Source organism: Eriocheir sinensis, unplaced genomic scaffold (genome assembly GCF_024679095.1).
Source record: "Eriocheir sinensis breed Jianghai 21 unplaced genomic scaffold, ASM2467909v1 Scaffold5, whole genome shotgun sequence".
Classification (NCBI taxonomy): Eukaryota; Metazoa; Arthropoda; class Malacostraca; order Decapoda; family Varunidae; genus Eriocheir; species Eriocheir sinensis.
In genome coordinates this window covers 855,001-875,000 of record NW_026111831.1, presented here as the reverse complement: position 1 = coordinate 875,000, position 20,000 = coordinate 855,001, and the positions used below count along the sequence as shown (strand labels likewise).

Below are 20,000 nucleotides of genomic sequence, written 5' to 3'. Positions count from 1 at the left end.
AGACTGAGCCACACGCTGCCTATTCAGCGTACACCCACGGCATCCAACATCGGTGGACGTTCCTGATGCGCACCATCCCCGGCATCAGTCCACTCCTCCGACCACTGGAAAATGCCGTCAAGAATGTATTCTTGCCGGCGCTGGTGAAATATCATGCTTTGGGGGAGGAAGAGAGGGATATGCTAGCACTTCCCCCAAGACTGGGTGGGATGGGGATCACCAACCCTGAGAAGCTGGCAGATAAGGAGAACCAAAACTCCATCAGCCTTACCAGGTCACTCATCAACAGGATCATCGCTCAGGAGGCAGAGGGCGAGATAGACCAAACAGAAATAAGAGATATTAAAAGAAAAATCTCAGAAGAAAGGCAACAGGCCCAAAAAGACGAGCTGGACCGTCTTACACACCACCTGTCCACAGAAATGGGTAGAAAAATACACACAGCACAGGAGGCAGGCGCCTCTAAACGTCATTACCAATCAGAGCAAAGGGCTTCAGCCTCAACAAACAAGAATTTGTCGACGCCATTGCTCTGAGATATGGCTGGCCGATTGAGGGACTGCCTGATCTCTGTGCATGTGGATCACCAAATGATGTCACCCACACCATGACATGTAAAAAAGGAGGCTTCGTCTGTATTCGACACGATGAAGTGAGGGATCTGACAGCCAGCCTGCTTGGGGAGGTATGCCAAGACGTCACTACCGAGCCGGCACTGCTTCCCCTGGACGGCGAACACCTTCGGTACAGGACAGCCAATACCTCACAGGAGGCACGGGTTGATGTAAGTGCCCGCGGATTCTGGGTGCGCGGACAGCGGGCGTTCATGGACATCCGCATATTCGACCCGATGGCTGCCTGTCACCGTGAGATGCCCCTGCAAGCCGCCCACCACAGGAACGAGCAGGAGAAGACAAGGGCATACGGTGAAAGAATCCAACATGTGGATCAGGGCAGCTTCACCCCCCTCGTGTTCACCACATCCGGCGGGATGGGTCCCAGGGCCCAATGCTTCTACGCACGCATCGCGGAACTAATCTCAGAAAAGAAGCAACAGCCAAGGAGCCACGTTGTCGCCTGGATGAGGTGTCGCCTCTCGTTCTCCCTGCTCAGGTCGGCCATCCTATGTCTCAGGGGCACCAGACACTCTGGCCCAAAAGCCACCACCATCTCCAATATGGACTATGAAGCCACAGTGGTGGAGAGTGACATTAGGGTGGGTCGGGAGTGACTTGAGTAGGGAAGGAAAGGGGGATCTAGACGTAATAGATGATAGGTGATTTAGTGTCAGGTAGTATTAGTGATATGGTTGGATGCCACAGTCATTAGCGAACAGAGTTGGGGCTAATGACCTCCAAGCTATGGAGCCCTCCATGATTATGTGTCGGGAAAATAAACATGGGTGGAGGTATCATTTATGTTGTGTAGTAGAAAAAGAAGTAGTAGTAGTAGTAGTAGTAGTAGTAGTAGCAACAGCAAAGAGTGTGGAGAGTAAAGAGGAAACACCAGTGCGCTTTTATGGGAAAATTGGAGGAAGAATACAAGAATAGGATGCATGACGTCACAGAAGTGAAGCCAGCATGGCCATTGCCGTCTCGATATAGAAAAGGCCTGACAGCTTGCCGGATTCCTTGCCGATCATGCAGTGGCGGATCTAGAAAATAATTTGGGGGGGCCAATATGCACTTGGCTGGCAACCGAAATTTCTCGGTTGAATAGAGATTTTGGATTCTATTCCCGGGCAGAGTGAGAGTTAGAATGGGCTTTCTCTCTTTGCACCCCAGCCCCTGCGCCTCCGTGGCTGAGTGGTTTCTGTGACCGTCTTCCACTCCTCGGGGCACCGGTTCGAGTCCGATTAGGTGCTTTCGGCGCACAGCCCTCCCAGCTATTGCTCCTGTTCATCCTTCCTTTCGGGTCGGTCGATAAACGGATACCTCGGGAAACTTTGGGAAGGTAAATTGTGGGAATCCGGACGGCATAGCCGAGTGTCCCCGGGCCAGTGGATACGAGTCCACCACAGGCTCAAAAGGTCAAGGAGGCGGAAATGAGCGCCGATGCAACGCGCAACAATCTCGCATGCTACCCACTTTACCTACGAGTATTACTTTATTAGGCAGACATTGTAGGCCAGTCTCTCGGTTACTAATTTTTCCCATCCCAGCCTGTCCTCCATATTGTAATTCTATAATAGGTTAGGTTACAGGAGGAGCTTCATTAGCTTTATTTGTGAAATGAATGTGGAAGAGAGGCTGCAGGAGGAGAAAGTATTTGCTCTTGAGTTTATTTACATTTGATGTAATTTATATTAGCAGTGCTTTGGTAAATAAGAAACAAATGAAAAATTCTTTGTCGAGTGTTGAGCCACAGTAATGTATTAAATAACGTTAGGCTACTTTATGGGGGAGGAACTCATTGCTACATTAAAACTAAGTTGATTTTGATTCACCGTTGCATAAGGGGCACAAATTTTATGACAAAAGCAATGACTAAATAAATAAATAAATACATATAATATATACACAATCATATATATATATATATATATATATATATATATATATATATATATATATATATATATATATATATATATATATATATATATATATATATATATATATATATATATATATATATTTTGTTTGTGTGTGTGTGTGTGATATACAAATTACAGAATAAAGTTTCCTCTTCCTTTTTTTCTTTTTTAAAAATACAATAACAATAATAATAATAATAATAATAATAATAATAATAATAATAATAGTTTTATTTCGCCCGGCGGCATAAAAAAAAAAACAGGACAATTAAACGAACGAGATCAACCGAGATACATATACGCTTAAATAATTGGCAGCTTATGCGTGTGCAGTGTGCACGGCATACTTATGGACAACCTACACGTACAGAAGGCCCAGCCTCCCCCGCCGCATAGATCCACACACAGGCGGAGCTCTGTCTGACGGAGGTGATGATGGAGTTCCCAGATTGTTCCACTCAACGCCTCATATACTGTACGCGGCGTGGCGACGCAGCACGTACAGTTCATCCCGTGCCCGGTGAAGGCCAGGGATGAGCTAGTCCATCTAGGAAGCCCCAGAAGCCGCTCAATGACAGCCGTAACAAAATTTTCAATCAGATCACCGTTGGTCAGTTCACGGTGAATGCATAATTTTGTAAACCCATCCAATCTCTCCTCACCCATATAGTTGACCGTCTGAATGATTTTATATGTTTAAGTGTAGAAAAACTTTGTTCTGCGATAGCAGATAAAATGAGCAAAGTGGCATAAATAAGTAATAATTTCTTTGTAACAGGATAATTTTGTGAGCACTGCTCATGTGTATCAAGTACAGTATTTGGCAAGGAGCTTTTAGGTACAGAATACCAACGTCATCTCCACATTCTGAATATAGTGACATAATCATCCAGGCCCAGAACTGGCTCAGTTATTAAGAGGTAGTCTTTGTACATCAACAGCGACCAGCCGCAGCTCCATCTCAGAGTCCCTCTCTCCCCCGTGTCCAGTACCCGCCCGAGGCGAAACCCGAAGAGCGTGAATATACTGTAGTGTAGATTGTGTACGTACATAGCCTGATTGTTCTGGGGGAGTATTTCATGTTTTCTTCCCTTTTTAGCTTTAAAACATATGTTAACGCAAACTAGTAGATGCACAGTGTCTTCCCAATATCGCCTCACTTCATTATACAACACCTCAAAGTATTGCTATAATAATCATCTCTGTGGCCTTGAGGAAATAGTAATGGGAGCCTCAGACGTTAATATATGGACCTGAGCTACCCTTGTACGAACCTTCACAGAACCAACGTACCGGACCTCTTCTAATCCTGCAACGTAACCAGCGCCAAATTACACTTACGCGAGGCACAGCTACGGCGCGGTAACCTTCCTCAGTGGCTACCGTTCGTAGCAGAATTGTTCTCAACGGTTTCCTCCTTTATTTATAGTTTCACTTTTCTCCTGTCGCCCATATCCCTTCCTCTACCTTACCGCCCGACTCTCCCTTTTCCTCTCTCTCTCTCTCTCTCTCTCTCTCTGGGTAAGTTTTTTCTCCTTCCTGTCCCAATACTTCCTTCTGTTTTCTCGTAGTGAGTTTTGATCACATCTGAGACGCTATACATAGAAGGTTGTACATCCTTCTATATTAAAAATAAGTCCATGGTCAATATATAATGAATACTTTACAGGGGAGGTGTGAGGGATCAAGACGGGTGTGGAACATTTCATCTCAGCTCCTACGGAATAAAGACAAGGAAATGCTGGTGTTTTTTTCTATGAAAACCTGTACATACATCCTTAGCGCATATACTGTAGCAGTTGAATAAGTAAAACCATATGATGTGGAAGAAATAAGGCAGACAAGCTCATTTACTCCGGCGATCTGGGAGCGAGAAAGCCAATGCTTTGAGTGGACTAAGGCTGCGTTTACACCAAGCGAGTCGCGTCGAGTCACGTCAAGTCATTTGAGGCGATTCATATTGACTCATCTCCGTTTACACCGACTGCGTCAACCTTAAGTCAGTACTCAATGACCCATTTGATTTCATGGAGAATGGATCCATGTTTTCGTGTTTTTTTTTTTTTCATTAATTTATCTTATTTATTTTGGTCTTTTACTCTCTTTCTTTTCTTTTCTATTGGCGTTTTTCAAATCCTTTTCTTTTTCTTTTCTTTTTAGTTCTTTTCTTGCTGTTGTTTTTCTTTTGTTTTGTTTTTTGTTTTGTTTTTTCTATCATACTTAAGTTGGTGTTCGTGTGTCTGGGTGAGCCGCTTTCCTCCCAGAAGGGATCAGCGAGTTATGATTTACTTCATGTTTTTGGTGACGGGTATAATTTCTTGGCGTATGCTTGAGTATGACTGAACGTAACGGATGCTATATGAATGGTGTACATTGTTATTTACAAATATTGAAAATATACATATTAAGTATATGAATATACCCACTCCCCCTTGTCCCTTGTCCTGCTAACATAGCTTTGTGATAGGCCCCAATCTTAACACTGTGTGCATTGTATGTACATATGTATGAATGGTTGAGTGAATGGTGTGCATGCTTCAGGATGATACGTAAAACTGAAAACTTCTTTCCATAGAGCAGCGATGACATCACGATCCCGGTGGTTAGGGTCACTGGAATCATATACAGCAGGGGTTCTTGAACTAAGTTGATCAGGAGTTCCACCAGCATGCTTGAACACACCACGGCAGACTCGCTGTGACTGACGTCAAAAATAGGTCCAGCCCTATATGTGACTCAACGCGACGCGACGTGACTCGACGCATCCGGTGTGAACGGTTTCTTTCAAAAACCCATATAAATCACTGTTATAACTGGAGTAGCGATTCATGATACGTCATGAATCGTCATGACGCGACTCGACGCGACTCGCTTGGTGTAAACGCAGCCTAAGTGGACTTACTGGCTCAAGGCCACCAGCTAAGCTCCGTCCACCCCAACCCCCCATGCTTCACCTCATACCGAAGAGCGGCGCCCGCTGAGGGCTACTCTGGGCCTGTACCAAGAGTCATGAAGGTTTAGCGACGAAGATCAAAGGGAAGGATGATGCGTACTGTGGTTCACTAGCATTTTTGGAACGAAGGTTTGCGGGAGAGACGAAGGGAAGGCAAGGTCTACCCCGTGTCTTTCCTTATACCTTCGAGGAAAAAAATATATATTCCAAATTTGGCGTGGCAAATAGTTGTGATTCGGTTAAAACAACGTGAGAAAATATTTTTCTTAATTGGAAAGTCGTATATTATAGTTGCAGCGAATATGTTTGTCTTTTTTACAACAACAGCACTCGCCTTCAAAGCACAGAGGAACCAGCGGGAACCTTCATAGTTCACCACCTACCTTTTTCTACGACTTTATGATAATTATGATAATTGTTTTCTTTATTGAACACGTTATGTAAACATGCAAAGAGTGAGATAGATGCCTTGATGGGTTGAGAACAGGGAGTGCAAAGTAGGGAGGGTGTGGTCAGGGACTGTGCAAATCTTCTATTTCACTTGGCAACGTGGCTCATGCAACGATCGATGCCGCCTGAGGGACCTTGGCGACAGGGGCCTTCAGGCCACACCATTCATCCTTCATTCATGGAAGACTCGCCTAGGTCTAACTCGCGTTCTGCACAGCCAAGCAATAGAGATTATATATATGACGTAAATAAGAGAGAGAGAGAGAGAGAGAGAGAGAGAGAGAGAGAGAGAGAGAGAGAGAGAGAGAGGAGAGGGGGGGGGGGGGTAGCCAGCCCCGAGCCCATATAGAGGGATTGCACGTGACATCACTTTTCAGCTGCCCCGCAAAGCCCCGCCATTTTGGGAGGCACATATTTACCGCAAGAGAGCTCCTCAGCTTTTCCCCGCCATATGTTACTGTGTTAGTGACCCATCTGTTACTGTGTTGGTGTGTGTGTGTTGTGTTCATTTATTACTGTGTGGGTGTGGGTGTTAGTGGCCCATTTATTACTGTGTGGGTGTGGGTGTTAGTGACCCATCTATTACTGTGTTGGTGTGTGTGTGTTGTGTTCATTTATTACTGTGTGGGTGTGGGTGTTAGTGTCCATCTGTTACTGTGTGGGTGTGGGTGTTAGTGTCCATCTGTTACTGTGTGGGTGTGGGTGTTAGTGTCCATCTGTTACTGTGTGGGTGTGGGTGTTAGTGTCCATCTGTTACTGTGTGGGTGTGGGTGTTAGTGTCCATCTGTTACTGTGTGGGTGTGGGTGTTAGTGGCCCATCTATTACTATGTGGGTGTGGGTGTTAGTGGCCCATCTATTACTGTGTGGGTGTGGGTGTTAGTGGCCCATCTATTACTGTGTGGGTGTGGGTGTTAGTGTCCATCTATTACTGTGTGGGTGTGGGTGTTAATGTCCATCTATTACTGTGTGGGTGTGGGTGTTAGTGTCCATCTATTACTGTGTGGGTGTTAGTGTCCATCTATTACTGTATGGGTGTGGGTGTTTGAGGCCCATCTATTACTGTGTGGGTGTGGGTGTTAATGTCCATCTATTACTGTGTGGGTGTGGGTGTTAGTGTCCATCTATTACTGTGTGGGTGTTAGTGTCCATCTATTACTGTATGGGTGTGGGTGTTTGAGGCCCATCTATCACTGAGTTGGTGTGTAGTGTCCATCTGTTACTGTGTGGGTGTGGGTGTTAGTGGCCCATCTATTACTGTGTGGGTGTTAGTGTCCATCTATTACTGTATGGGTGTGGGTGTTTGAGGCCCATCTATCACTGAGTTGGTGTGTAGTGTCCACCTGTTACTGTGTGGGTGTGGGTGTTAGTGGCCCATCTATTACTGTTGAAATGCCAGAATTTTTCTCTTTTATACTCCAACACGGCCTCTGCGTGTAACGAAACACACGAGAAATTAATCCAGACAAGGAAAGGTTTGCCGGCGTCGGGGATCGAACCCGCGACCAGCACGACGAGAGAGCCACTCCTTTACCAGTCGGCCAAAGAGGTACCCCCCTGGCTAAGTGGGTTATGGGAGGCTCGCCCATCAGGCTAGTCGTGTCACTGCACTGTGCGGGTAGGTGTGTTAGTGGCCCATCTAATACTGTGTGGGTGTGGGTGTTAGTGTCCATCTATTCATACCTGGGTACTTCCGCACCTCGGTCCGGACCTCCGCTCCTCCGCACCTGCGGACCGCCAAACGAGGTGCGGAAGCCCGGAAGTGCGGAAAGTTTTCAAAGGTGCGAAAGTAACAGGTGCGGACAGGCGAAATTTTGGGTCCAGACTTCCGCACCTGAGATTTTCAAAGATAAAAAAACGAAGACGACAAACAGTCCGCGGCATTACTGTCGTGCGTTTTGGGGGCTGTGTGCTGCCAGCTGATCACTGTGTCAAGTTTCTTTTTCTTTTCAGAATCTTTTGACTTTTAGTGATTTACTGCGATTGTTTAGTGTTTAGTGCTTACAAATAAACATGGACAGATACGTGAAAAGAGGCGATAGCGACAGGAGCAGGAGTGTGTCAGGGGATAGTAGCGTCAATAGCGTGAGCTACAGAACCAGCACGCCTGAACCGTCAGCCTCCAGAACCCCTACGCCGCTGGCGACGTCAGACATATCCTTGTCTGACGTGGAGCTGGACCCCTCCCAGTGTAATGCCAGAATTTAATTAAGAATGGGAAATGTAAATTAGGGAGGAATAAGTAGTTTTAAGTATTGTAAGTAATAAACTTTGAACAGCTGGTGTTTGTGAGGGGCAACTTGCACCTCCTGGGTTACAAGGAGGAGCAGCAGCAGCACAAGGAGGAGGAGAAGGAAGAGGAGGAGGACTTGTAGACTCTAGAGTGAACTTGTGATTTAAACTGATTTGCCATTTGTGAACTGTGAATACTGAAGACAGTTTTTATTTTAATTGATTTGATGATTATTTGAAGGTAAATATATATTTCTATAATATATATATATATATATATATATATATATATATATATATATATATATATATATATATATATATATATATATATATATATATATATATATATATATATATATATATATATATATATATATATATATATATATATATATATATATATATATCTATATATATATATGTGTGTATGAAGCTCTGCCAGAGTATATTATTGCCTTGTACTATTTTGCTTAATTTTTGAGGTGCGGACGAGTTTTTTCAGGCGCGCTTTAATAGTTTTCGGTACAGTAGTGGAGGTGCGGAGGTCCGGTAGCAGACCGAGTGAAATTTTTTTAGGTGCGGAAGTACAGGTGCGGACTACCTGCATCCGAGGTGCGGAGGAGCGGTAGCGGACTACCCCAAATTCAGTAACGCTCCCAGCTCTGGGCCCGAGTTTACAATTAATCTTAAACCGCCGAAATGCTTCAGACTATTGCCCGATGACTCGCAAAATCGACTCAAAGCAAGATTCGTAACACTACTTGAAATATAAATCTTGAAAATCTAGTGTAATCGCAACCCTACCCTGCCTTACCCTATCTTGCCCTACCCTACCCTGCCTTACCCTACCTTGCCCTACCCTATCCTGCCTTACCCTACCTTGCCCTACCCTACCCTGCCTTACCCTACCTTGCCCTACCCTACCCTGCCTTACCCTACCTTGCCCTACCCTACCCTGCCTTACCCTACCTTGCCCTACCCTACCCTGCCTTACCCTACCTTGCCCTACCCTACCCTGCCTTACCCTACCTTACCCGACACAACTCCTGACCTACCCCTACCCTACCCTACCCTACCCTATCGCTCAACCACCATCAAGGGTATTTTACTTGTTTGGCCACAGCACAAGCGTCAACAGGCAGAGGGTCATATTCTTAACCTTTCGGCACACAGGCACACATTAAACAAGGCTTTCACAGGAGTTCTGGGCATTTCTGGGGGTACAGTTTTATGACCTTGGTGATAGTTTGACCCTCCTTCTGTACCAAGAACCTAAATAAACACTCATTACAACCTGATTGATCTCCTTTTCGGCTTTGGGAAGGGATTGATGTAAGAGGTGGAGGCGTCTGACAGAACCAACTCTGATAGTTCTCCGGGCGGCCGAGGGAGGCTGAACCAGAGTGAGATGTCGCCTATGGATACAACACTGGGCACGCTCCACTTACCCCAGTCCTCGTCATCTCTCGGGGGCCGTGGTTCCTCCCCCCACACTGTGTCCTCAGCCAACAACGGGATGGAGTGGGCCGTGAGGTGGGGAGAGGTGGTTGTCGTGTAGAGGAAAAGCCTGGAGGGAGAGGTGACGTGAAAAGATGATGATACTACTACTACTACTACTACTACTACTACTACTACTACTACTACTACTACTACTACAACTATTTCTCTTCATTTCTCCTCTTTTCCTTCCTTTCCTTTCCCTTCTTTCCCTCTTCACATAAATATATTCACCTCATTAATCTTATCTATTATTACTGCAACCAGACTATCTCTGTTGCTACCACTGAATTATCAATTATTGTACCTGTTGCTCCCTGAGCTAGCTTCGGCTAAGGCTTTAGGCTTATCAAATAGCCTTGGGCTATTTCAGAGGCATTGTCGAAACCTCCACAAAGTGTGAGAGTTAGTCTCATCTCAAAGGCCAAAGTGTACTCATCTCCTGAGGGTTCGGCTAGCAGCAACAACAACTCTCACGTCATCAGCCGAGTCAGTGAGTCAGTAACCACTTACAAAGTGACCAGTGAACTGTAGGAGGTGAACAATACTATTTTTCTCATATCTCATCATTTCTGTGTCCATCTTATCTTTTCATTCATCCATTCATCAGTGATTATCATCCATTTATTCATTGGTGGTGGTTATTATTATCTATTATTATTGTGTGTCATTGTGTGGGTTTCTTGTGTTTTCCTTTTCTTATTGTTATCTGTGTGTCATTTTGTCTTTGGTTTAATCTTCGTTTTGGTATATTATCTTGTTATGCTTAATGACCTTCACACCATTTACTTGATTTAAACGACCATAAGGTCTTAAGAGCAAGTAACGTAATTACTCTCACTTGCTACAGGTGTTGTTAATATTGTTGTTTCTTACTTATACATTAAATTTATGTTAAGGACTATCTTCGTATTTTCATCACCTCATTTAATGTTCGGGTAACCAGTTTCTTAAATTAAATTATCACCCTAGACAAAACTACTGTGTCGCTCGTAACATTATTGGGGGCCTGTCCGGGATCATATGTAGTGGATTATTATAACTAATTCATTGTTATTTTCCACCACTTCATCTTCGCTAATCATTTATTGTTTCATGTATGTTCGTTCACCCCTAGTATCACTCCTATTACTTTTGTAATCACTGTGTCACTGTGTTTGTTGGTGCTGTTTCATGTGCAACGTGATTGAGTGTAGGGATTGACTGTGCCTTTAATAACTAACCACGCAAAGGCCTAGCGTGGAGACTTTATCAGTTCCTCATACTCTTAATTACGTTTTGCTCTGTTCGAATCTTTCCTGTGAGACACTTTCTCCCCATAGCCTACGAGACTCATTTTCTTTAGGAACCACTGACGTTCCGAATCAATTCAATACTTCACTCGACTCATAACTTGACCAGCTCAAACTCAAACGAGTACTTAATGCCAGATCCTGTTTGCAGATGTGGGTATTGCATTCTCTGGTCATTCTCCACTGGCTCGTTATCTTCGTCGAAGTGTTATCTCTTCAGGGGTCGCTCCCCTATCAATTAATCTCATGCCAGGATTGTGAACTAGTTAATAGTTCAGGAGATTACTGTGTCCCATTCCAAGCATCACTTTTAACCATTAGTGGTTACTAATAACTTTAGTACAACCGTTAAATAGACTTGTACATCAATCAAAATGGTGTTCAACGTAGAAGAGTTTGTCGGTAATCCCTCTGTGGAGGAACTTAAAACCGCAACTGTAACTGTGGAACAACTTAAATATATTGCTACAAACTATAATATTCCCTTCAGTAGTCAAACAAGAAAACCCGAGTTGATGTCCCTAATTCTAGCTCATCTGGGTGACCCTGAGGAGGAGGCTGACCACCTCATGGAAAGTCCTACCTCTTTGGGTTCTGCAAATCCCGCAATCGCCCTAGAGATAGAGAGGGTGAAAATGCAGGCACTCCAGATGAAGCTAGAATATGAAAAAGAAGCAAGAGCACTTGAAAGGGAAGAGAAAGCACTTGAACGCGTACGAGATGAAGAAAGTAAAGCACGTGAAAGGGAAGAGAAAGCACTTGAACGCGTACGAGATGAAGAAAGTAAAGCACGTGAACGTGAACATCAACTCAGCGTGCTTCAGCTGCAGTCCTCAGACGGGGGGACTCGAACCCCTAATAGGTTGCAGATAACCAAATTTCTTCCTCTTATGCCTCAATTCTCGGATTACGATCCAGAAGCATTCTTTCGGGAATTCGAATCCTCTGCCATTCACTTCGATCTACCTAAGGAGGACTGGACATGGCTAGTCAAGCCCAAACTCAACGGTAAGGCCTTGGCAGTCCTAGACAATATCGAAGACAACTCAGATTACGAGGTAGTAAAAAGCGCTATTTTAGCAGCTTATGCAGTCACCACAGAGATATCGACAAACCTTCCGCAACATGAACAAGACATCTGGTCAAACATACTTGTGAGTTTGCATCAGAGAAACTCCGAGCTTTGAGACACTGGCTTAAGTCGGCAGCTGTAACCACATATGACGATCTGGTACACCTTGTAGCTCTAGAGGAATTCAAAGGAAGATACCATACTCAATCATGTTGCTCATTACTGATATGGATGAGACTGAACTCTTATATGCCGCCAAATTGGCGGATGTCTTTTCACTAATACATCGCTCTATGCCCTCAGGAGACAAGAAACTTCAGCCTGTGGGTAAGTCAGGTGCAAGCTATAGCAAGGATGTAAAACCCGCAGAGAGTAGTGGTAGTGCCAAGTCTTTTCTCTATTGCAGTTTTTGTAAAAAGGTGGGCCATCTCATAAAGAATTGTCCTGATCCTAGGTGTAAAGTAGCAAAGACCTCTACATTCTCTAAACCAGTCGCCTCTCTCAACACTCCTTCAGTACTTCCTCCCACTGACCCTTTTCAACCCTTCAGGTCTCAAGGTACTGTGGCTCTCAACACGGACTCTGAAGGGCACCCTCTCCAGATTATGCGGGATACTGCCTCTGCCCAATCTATCATTTTAAAATCCGCTCTTCCAGGGATTGAGCAGCAGTACACGGGGGAGAAGGTACTCCTTAAAGATTTTCATCAAACCTTTCCCATACATCTGGCTAGGGTGCACTTAAACTGTCCGTTGGTTGTGGGAGCAGTTACCATTGCTGTCAGTGAGGATAATTCTCTACCTATCCCTAATGCTAATTTCCTGTTGGCTAATGATCTGGCTGGGGGACTAGTCGTTCCACCTATCATAACTAATGTCTCCCCATTGCATTACAACCCTACAGCTGACATGGAAAAGGAGCAGCCTAACATTTTTCCTGAATGTGCAGTCACTGAGCACAGTCTGTTGCCGCTGCTCCAGAGCCACCTCAGCCCTTACCAACCACCCTCCATCCTACGCCTCACGTTGGGGTTGGTAAGGTATTCACTGACCACTTACTTGCTGAGGCTCAAAAAGACGATACCACCCTGTCTCGATTTCATACCCAAGCTATACCTAAAGACCAGATCACTTCCTCACCTTCTTTCTATTACCAGGATAAAATTCTTATGAGATTGTATAAACCACCTCAACTTTTAGATGATGCCACTTGGGCTGAGCTCCATCAAGTAGTCCTACCCGTCACCTTAAGAGAGCCAGTGATGGAGATCGCTCATGGGAACCTAGCCGGCCATCATGGGATCAGGAAAACTTGTGAGAAGCTACTTAATGAGTTTTATTGGCCCGGTCTTAGGAAGGATGTTGCCTCATTTGTTAATTCTTGCCACACCTGCCAGGTAATGGGGAAACCCAACCAGAATATCCCTCCTTATCCTCTTCAGCCTATCCAGGTGCCTGAAGAACCATTCTCAAAAATCATCATTGACATCGTGGGCCCATTACCCAAAACAAAGAAAGGTAACCAATACATCCTCACTGTCATGTGCCCTACCACCCGTTACCCAGAAGGTTTCCCTATCAAAAACATCTCTGCCAAAACTGTTGTATCCAAACTTACACACTTGTTTACCACTTTTGGCATCCCCAGGGAGATTCAGAGTGACCGTGGCACTAATTTCACGAGCGATCTCTTCACGGCAGTTCTCACCGAGCTTGGCATCACACAAACTTTATCTACGGCGTACCATCCACAGTCACAGGGAGCTTTAGAAAGATGTCACCAAACACTGAAGGCTCTTCTTCGTAAATTTTGTCACGATCAGGACCAGGACTGGGACGAGGCTCTACCTTACGTCCTGTTTGCCATAAGAGAGACCCCTAACGAGTCCCTTGGAGTCTCCCCCTTTGAGTTACTGTATGGCCATAAGGTAAGAGGTCCCCTTAAAGTCATCAAGGACCAATTGCTTAATAACACCTCAAGCAAACTTGTCACTGTCACCCAGTATTTAGTTAAACTTAAAGACACACTAACCAAAGTTCGCTCCTTTGCCCGTGACAACCTCAAACAAACTCAAGGAGACATGAAGAAACACTTTGACACTAGAGCTAAAGTTAGAGAGTTCAAACCAGGTGATAAAGTCCTTGCCTTTATTCCAGTCCCAGGATCACCCCTGCAAACTAAATACCATGGTCCCTATACAGTCAATGAGAAGATCAGTGAACAAAATTACATTATAGACACTCCTAACCGCCGGAAAAGTACCCAGAAAATACACATTAACTTACTTAAATTATATAAAACTAGAGCTGGCCTTGCACCTGGCTCACCAGAGAGACCTGTATGTTCTATTTCGTTAGAAACCACCACCACTCATGCAGAAGGGACAAATAATTCATCCATATTATGGAACCCATCTAATTACCTGTCCCATCTCTCATCCTCTCAATCAAAAGACATCCTATCCATCCTTCACCAGTTTAATGTGTTCAATGATCATCCAAACCTGTGTAACCTCACCTCTCATGACGTCAAGCTCCTCCCCGGCACCTCTCCTCTTCGTCACCCTCCATATCGCATAAGCCCCAGGAAACGTGACCAGATGAGGCAAGAGGTGGACTATCTACTCGAGCAGGGGCTGGCGAAACCCAGCCAGTCTCCTTGGGCGTCACCTTGTCTACTCGTCCCCAAGGAAGATGGACAGCTGCGTCTCTGCACCGACTACCGCAGGGTCAACGCTGTGACAGTCCCAGACGCCTACCCCCTGCCACGGATAGACGACTTGATCGATGAGGTGGGAAGGTCCCAGTATATAACAAAGCTGGATTTATTGAAGGGCTATTATCAAATTCCCCTCACAGAGAGAGCACAAGAGATATCCGCTTTCATCACTCCCTTTGGGCTCTACCAATATAATGTAATGCCTTTTGGGATGAGGAATGCCCCTTCAACCTTCCAGAGAGCCATGGATTATCTGTTACAGGATCTTATTGGAGTGTCCGTTTACCTAGACGACATTCTAATTTTTACAGAGCATTGGGAGCAGCACCTTAAGAGACTCAGGGATGTGCTGACAAGGCTGCAGGCAGCCCACTTCACCGTGAAGCTGGCTAAGACTACCTTCGGCCGAGCAACGGTGACGTACCTGGGCCACGTGGTGGACAATGGCAGAGTACGACCCAAGGAAGCCAACATCTCTGCCATCCTTGAATACCCTGCCCCCACTACTGGAAGGCCCTGCGGCGCTTTCTGGGCATGGCAGGGTATTACAGGAGGTTCTGCCCTAACTTCGCGGCCGCCTCTGTCCCTCTCACACGGCTCACGAGTGGAGCCGTACACTACTTGTGGACAGAGGATTGCCAGGCCGCCTTCGACCAACTCAAGAACTTCCTGGCCCAGGGTCCTGTACTCATCGCCCCAGACTTCACTCAGCCCTTTGCCCTGCAGACTGATGCCAGTGATGCCGCTCTTGGTGCTGTATTACTGCAGGAGGTGGAGGGTATCCTTCATCCAGTGGCGTACCACTCCAGCAAACTTAATATCCACCAGAGAAGATACAGCACCATTGAGAAAGAGCTCCTGGCCATCGTCTCAGCAATCCAGAAATTCGAATGCTACATACAGCCTGCTCAAGAACCACTCCAAGTCTACACAGACCACAATCCATTGGCCTTCCTCAATCGCAGCAAGTTTACCAATCAGCGACTTCTCAGATGGTCCCTGTTTCTCCAGCCCTACAACCTGAATGTCAACCACATAAAAGGGAGGGAGAACATCATCGCCGACGCCCTATCTCGCATCTAAAAACTCGACTTGACCAGAAGTCAACCACTACGACTCCACTGGGCAACAACGGCTACCTACAACTACAAATCAACCCAGTGGTGTCGTCTTCAGGGGGGAGGTATTACTGCAACCAGACTATCTCTGTTGCTACCACTGAATTATCAATTATTGTACCTGTTGCTCCCTGAGCTAGCTTCGGCTAAGGCTTTAGGCTTATCAAATAGCCTTGGGCTATTTCAGAGGCATTGTCGAAACCTCCACAAAGTGTGAGAGTTAGTCTCGTCTCAAAGGCCAAAGTGTACTCATCTCCTGAGGGTTCGGCTAGCAGCAACAACAACTCTCACGTCATCAGCCGAGTCAGTGAGTCAGTAACCACTTACAAAGTGACCAGTGAACTGTAGGAGGTGAACAATACTATTTTTCTCATATCTCATCATTTCTGTGTCCATCTTATCTTTTCATTCATCCATTCATCAGTGATTATCATCCATTTATTCATTGGTGGTGGTTATTATTATCTATTATTATTGTGTGTCATTGTGTGGGTTTCTTGTGTTTTCCTTTTCTTATTGTTATCTGTGTGTCATTTTGTCTTTGGTTTAATCTTCGTTTTGGTATATTATCTTGTTATGCTTAATGACCTTCACACCATTTACTTGATTTAAACGACCATAAGGTCTTAAGAGCAAGTAACGTAATTACTCTCACTTGCTACAGGTGTTGTTAATATTGTTGTTTCTTACTTATACATTAAATTTATGTTAAGGACTATCTTCGTATTTTCATCACCTCATTTAATGTTCGGGTAACCAGTTTCTTAAATTATCACCCTAGACAAAACTACTGTGTCGCTCGTAACATCTATATTTACCCTTCTTTTCATGCTACTACTACTACTACTACTACTACTTCTACTACTACTATTACTCTTCATCTCCCCTCTTTTCCTTCCTTTCCTTTCCCTGTTCACATTCATATACATTCAACTCCTAAGTCTTATTCATATTTGCCTTTCTTTTCCTACTACTTCTACTACTACTACTACGACCACTAATACTACTACTAATAATAATAATAATACGACTACTACTACTACTACTACTACTAAACTTACCCGCAGGAGCAAAATAGGCCTGTGGCAACGCCCACGGCAAACCAGACGCCTCTCATACCTCTTCCATGGCCTGCCAGCATCGCGCCCACTAAACGAGTCTGGGCGGGAGGAAGAATGCGGAAGAATGGAGAAAACTTTGAGGAAGGAACCGTGGAGGAAGGAAGAGGAGGAGGAGGGGTGAGGTGGGGACGGAGGTAGTGATGGTGGTGGTGGTGCTATTTGTTAAGAGAAATGTATCAATGTGTTATTTTTTTTTGGTTTGTGAAGTTAAATCTCTCTTTCTGTATCTATCTATCTATCTATCTATCTATCTATCTATCTATGTATCTATCTCACTCATACTCTTTCTTTTTCTCCTTCTCTTCCACTTACAATCTTATTTTTCTTTTCTTTTATTTTTTTATTCTCTCTCTATCTTTCTATGTCTATCTTAAGCTTACTCTCTTTCTTTTTCTCCTCCTTTTCTTCTTCCTTTTCCATTTTCTCTCTCTCTCTCTCTCTCTCTCTCTCTCTCTCTCTCTCTCTCTCTCTCTCTCTCTCTCTCTCTCTCAATAAACTACGGGAAAGCTAATTGCATCTAGATTAAACCACGCTGCCCACTACTAAATCAACACGGACTCCCTTGTAAACAATCTCTTACCTAACACAGTGTCTTCCCAATATCGCCTCACTTCACTATACAACACCCTAAAGCATTGCTAAACGACCCGGCGCCTCGGTTCGCCTGTTTAAAAAGCCTCTCGTGGAAGGTGTTGGGATTTTCATGTACTGTTTCGTGATGCCAGTGATGGTTTTACACGACCTCTGCGCCTTGAACGGGAGAGTCACCCATGAAAACCCGGTTAATCATCTCTGTGGCCTCGAGGAAATAGTAATGGGAGCCTCAGACGTTAATATATGGACGTGAGCTACCTCCTTGTACGAACCTTCACAGAACCAACGTACGTAACCTAGAGTCCCTTGATAGAGAGAGTCCCGACAACCTACGATTTGGACGCCATTATTTTCCCTGTTTTCGCCGCGCTTTTCAAACGCTAGCACACGCTCTCTTGTATTTCTGTTTCACAGCCATACGGGTCGTCCACTGAAACTGAGCACACTTGTGTCAGACCTGCACACCTTCCTCTAACAGCCAGCAGGGAGCCAGCAGCCAACGAGCTCTGGGAAAGTAAATAAGAGACAGTTTGTGTCTACATCGACAGGTATCGCCATCCCACCATTACGCCCTTATACTTTACCATAATTTGGTCACCAGCCGTTGTAATGTGCCGTAAGAAGGTGACGGGAGATTATTATTAGCCTTACGATCAGCCACTGTCTCAGTATAGGCACTCAGTAACCCACGTCGCCCGTGATATATGCGTGTCACGGCGGGCTGCTGACGACCTTGAGAGGCGGCAGCGCTCAGAGGGTACTGAGAGACTTCACACAAGTCTGGGTGCTTCTCTTTGAGTGTTGCTGCTGTGATGGATGGATTTAACAATACTTATCGCTGTAAAACATTATCAGCAGCAGTTTGGGAAGTCTTTCTCTTACCTACATATCCCTTCATCGCCTGACCCTTGCCTGCAGGGAGGGACGCCGCCTCCTGAACGTCATGAGCCTTGATATACTGGTCATGGGCCACGTGGCCGACACACTACCCAAGCTCCAGCAATGCAAAGGCACTTTGCTTCCTTTCCGTTACCTGCTTGCAGTAAACTTTAGCATATGGAGAGAAAATTAGTGTTAAGTAGCCTACTTATGTCGGGGCGGAGGGGGCCCTGATGCCATTACTCGCCCTGCTGCTCTCTTTATTGTGTTAACACACACACACACACACACACACACACACTTGCTGCAATAAATGTTCTGTGCGAGCCCAAGGTATTATGAAGATAAGTCATCAATGATAATAATTCAATAACATTTAATTTAATTTATGTACTTATTGTTTATTAAAAAAAATAATACAGTAAAATACTAAGGCCATGTAAACGTGTTTCATTTTGCTTGAGGGTCAAAATAGCTAGGTTTAGAGAATACTGTAGGAAAATGTCTTCAACATATTATAATGACATTGGTACCCATGAAAATGAAGACTGTGCAACCTTATATATTAGGCTATTAAATAAAGATGCACTTATAACCCAACCTAGGGGAGTTTCTAGCTGAAGAGCCTCACATGAGCAAATAGTAACCTAACCTATCACCGCTGAAATAGTAATATTTCCCCGCATTTTAAAACCTCATAAACGAGTAATAATAATGGAAACGGTGGACCAGAGTGATGATTAACAAATATAATCTAAACAAATAATACGTTAACTTTTAGGGTGAGTTGGGTGTGATTCTAGAGTTTTACCAAGACAGATACGTATGGCTCACCAAAAGCTAGCTTCTGTTCATCTAAACTCTTGTAACACGTCCAGTCTATTAGACTGTGGCCTTGATGAGACTGTGAAATATCCATTGCGAGTCTGTAATAACAGCGAGAGCCCTGTGGGAGAGATCACATCCAATAATTTCGGCCATAAGGGCCACAGCTTCCCTCATCAGCTTCGATGGCTGGACCTGTGGTGAACGATTGTTTCAGTCCTTGTAGCTGTGCCTCTCTCACAATGATGTCCTTAGACAGTACAAAGGAAGGGCGGTTATGACAGCAAGACACACACAATGGCAGTGTGTGTGTCTTGCTGTCATAACCGATGGTTTCCTCCCAAGACGACTGACTGTTAGCACACCGCTGTCTTCTCAGCGGCCTTGCAGTTAAATTATACACTTTGTATCCCCTCTGTAGCATGTTGCTACAGCCGAAGGCTAGGCAGCAGGCATTGTTACATTAGAAAGCAGCCGAATCCGCTTCCAAAATAGGTAAAATTATGTTTTTATTACCTCAGTTCAAAGTCGGCGCAGTGCTCGAAGGGCCAATAATGGCGCCCAGCAGCCTTATACACAGGGCCGCCTATGTCGGCTTCTCTCTCTATAAAGGGACTCTAACGTAACCTAACCTAACCTCTTCTAATCCTGCAACGTAACCAGCGCCAAATTACACTTACGCGAGGCACAGCTACGGCGCGGTATTAACCTT

The 20,000-nt window shown here is 44.8% G+C and overlaps 3 protein-coding genes across 8 annotated transcripts in view; 1 reads left to right on the top strand and 2 right to left on the bottom strand.

The window, feature by feature from the left end:
• The window catches only part of LOC126992654 (carbohydrate sulfotransferase 11-like), an 86,292-nt gene that overhangs the window by 25,362 nt on the left and 40,930 nt on the right, over positions 1-20,000 (bottom strand). The window lies entirely within an intron of this gene.
• The window catches only part of LOC126992649 (glutamate receptor 4-like), an 89,162-nt gene that overhangs the window by 44,994 nt on the left and 24,168 nt on the right, over positions 1-20,000 (top strand). The window lies entirely within an intron of this gene.
• Positions 1-20,000, bottom strand: part of LOC126992655 (probable methyltransferase-like protein 24) — a 91,909-nt gene that overhangs the window by 71,777 nt on the left and 132 nt on the right. Inside the window, exons 1-3 of one of the 4 annotated variants that reach the window (XM_050851462.1) lie at positions 19,969-20,000; positions 16,931-17,028; positions 9,621-9,739 (exon numbers count right to left, since the gene is read on the bottom strand). The exon at positions 19,969-20,000 is cut by the window's right edge and continues 132 nt beyond it. In XM_050851462.1, the coding sequence (XP_050707419.1) occupies positions 9,621-9,739; positions 16,931-17,010 (199 nt within the window). In that variant the 5' untranslated portion in view covers positions 17,011-17,028; positions 19,969-20,000. Of the gene's footprint in view, positions 1-3,877; positions 3,896-9,620; positions 9,740-16,930; positions 17,029-19,968 lie in introns of those variants that run through there. The other 3 variants (XM_050851461.1, XM_050851456.1, XM_050851459.1) reach the window with 3 other exon arrangements.